The following is a 2,500-nucleotide window of genomic DNA, read 5'->3' as shown; positions in this document are numbered from 1 at the left end:
TCTAATATAATTATTATGTGTTGCTACCGCAGCGCGTAATAATTATATTAAATAACACTAGATCAGGAGCTAGCTACTGTAAAACTCAGCACAAGAACCTGACTTACAAAGTAAATCCACGAAAGAGAAAATGGAATATTTATGGAAATAGTTGCATGGCTTTGCGACCTAGTATATAAGGTATCCGTGATCTAAAATACGGTACAGTTTTTTGTTAAATACTTGACCTATAATTAGAAGCATTAGATAATTTCAACGTCTACTTTGGTAAAAATATATATTACCTCACAAATAATATAGCAGGGATAGCCTTGAAATTCATTTGGCGTAAAACGGAGATTCCAGCAAGATTGCAACTTCACCGGCCGGCCTCGAGCTCTCTTTCAAAATGTCCTTCGTTTAACACAGACGTTGAATCCTTTTCGTAGACGAATTTAATTCAAAGTACGATATTCTCTAAGTCACATCCTTAGAAATTATATTTCTAAGTATCACAATTACTTGCTATAATAACAAATGTTAGGATTTTTACATTCAGTATTTGATAATAGAGACGATATCAATATTTATTATGTTTGTTATCATTATTATTATTATTATTATTATTATTATTATTATCATCATCATTATTATTATTATCATCATTTTTGCCATCATTACCATAGTTATGATCATCTTAATCTTCATCACTGATGTCGAAATATCCTTTTCCTTGTGCTCGTGTTTCTTCGAAGTTTTTATAGATTTGTTGAAGTTGTTTGCGCTTTGGACAACAGATCATTTATGAATATTGTGAACAGGATTGGGCATAATTTTGATTCTTGCTGATATATTCACGTGAATTTTGACTGATTGGGTTCTGTGTGTTAAATAACTTCTGAACCAATATGTATCGATTCTGTGATTTATTAGTTTGTTCAGAAATATATCGTGATTGACGCTATCGGGTAGATATGAGCAAATTTATTTAGTAGATATATCTGTTATCATAAATTTAATTTGCAATAACGCTGTTTCGGTAGACATCTTTCCTCTGAAGCCATGTTGTGTTTTGATAGTAGGTCCTTGTCTCGAAAAATGCCGTTAGTTAGTCCGTTACAATGTATGGTAATAGAACAATAGATATAAACTTCGTCAGTTTATCCGGATTTGAAAACTGGTGTTATAATGCTGTTTCCAAAGCAGAAGGAAGTCACCGGTAAAGATGTGTTATTAATAACATGTGAATAATATGTGATTTCAAGCAAGCTATCTCTAACAGCAAAATGCACTGGTAGACATTAGTAGCAGGTATAGCAGTAGTAGCACTAGTATTGCTACTAGTAGTAGTACTATTGCTACTAGTAGTAGTGCTATTGCTGCTAGTAGTAGTACTAGTACTACTACTAGTAGTAGTACTATTGCTACTAGTAATAGTGCTATTGCTGCTAGTAGTAGTGCTAGTACTACTACTAGTGGTAGTACTATTGCTACTTGTAGTGCTATTGCTGCTAGTTGTAGTACTAGTACTACTACTACTATTACTACAACAACTAGTATTACTACTGCTGCTACTACCATCACCACCACTACCACTACCAATCACCACCACAACCACAACCATCACCACCGTAGCATAAACCATGTGAATACAAGTCTATATTTTCAGGGCATTGTGCTTTCATACTTCCAGGATACGACGGAGCATCTTGCTTGAGTAGTGTGGAGAGATACGACCCCCTCACGGGCACATGGACCTCCTGCCCTGCGATGGCCACCAGGAGGCGCTACTGCAGGGTAGCCGTTCTTGGTATGTGTGGGGCATCCGGACAAAAAAAATTCCGTTTTATATATTTTGCTTCCATGGAGAAAATGCATGTAACAGCTTTGGACGAAAAATATGTTTCTGATTAGCTCGAAAACACCGCATAGGCCCAACTCCTTCCAACCGAACAGACAGCTGCCTCTACGCCCTTGGCGGCTTCGACTCCACCAACTACCAGTGCACGGTCGAAAGGCTGGATCCGCGGGTGGGGAAGTGGATGTCCGTACCGCCCATGATGAGCCGGAGGAGCAGCTGCGGGGCGGCGATCATCGGGGGAATGCTGTACTGCGTGGGCGGCAACGACGGCACCATGTGCATGGCGTCGGCCGAGCGGTTCAACCCGCGGAGGAACACGTGGGAACCCATCACGGCCATGCACTCGCGCAGGTCAGGGCAGCTCTCGAAAATCGGACGTTGTTGATAATTTCCATGGCAATTTTCTTTTAGTTTTACTTCGATTTGTTTTTGAAATTGAAGCTTTATAGTATTTTATAGTTTTTTTTTTCTCTATTACTGACCGTTCTTACAGTTACAGCCTAGTTTATTCTTTGACTTTTTCCTCCGCTCCGCTTCCTTTTTTCCGTCATCTTTCTACTACTGCTCCCCGTCTTCATCTTCTTCTTCTCCTTCTCCTTCTCCTTCTCCTTCTCCTTCTCCTTCTCCTTCTCCTTCTCCTTCTTCTTCTTCTTCTTCTTC

At 39.2% G+C, this 2,500-nt stretch overlaps 1 protein-coding gene across 1 annotated transcript in view; it reads left to right on the top strand.

Moving 5' to 3' along the window:
• Nucleotides 1-2,500, top strand: part of LOC125039339 (kelch-like protein 17) — an 88,106-nt gene that overhangs the window by 83,432 nt on the left and 2,174 nt on the right. The window contains exons 9-10 of the mRNA XM_047633179.1: nt 1,673-1,789; nt 1,936-2,191. Of these exons, the coding sequence (XP_047489135.1) occupies nt 1,673-1,789; nt 1,936-2,191 (373 nt within the window). The remainder of the gene's footprint in view (nt 1-1,672; nt 1,790-1,935; nt 2,192-2,500) is intronic.

Source organism: Penaeus chinensis, chromosome 27 (assembly GCF_019202785.1).
Source record: "Penaeus chinensis breed Huanghai No. 1 chromosome 27, ASM1920278v2, whole genome shotgun sequence".
Lineage (NCBI taxonomy): Eukaryota > Metazoa > Arthropoda > Malacostraca > Decapoda > Penaeidae > Penaeus > Penaeus chinensis.
This window is presented reverse-complemented; position numbering and strand designations above follow the sequence as displayed.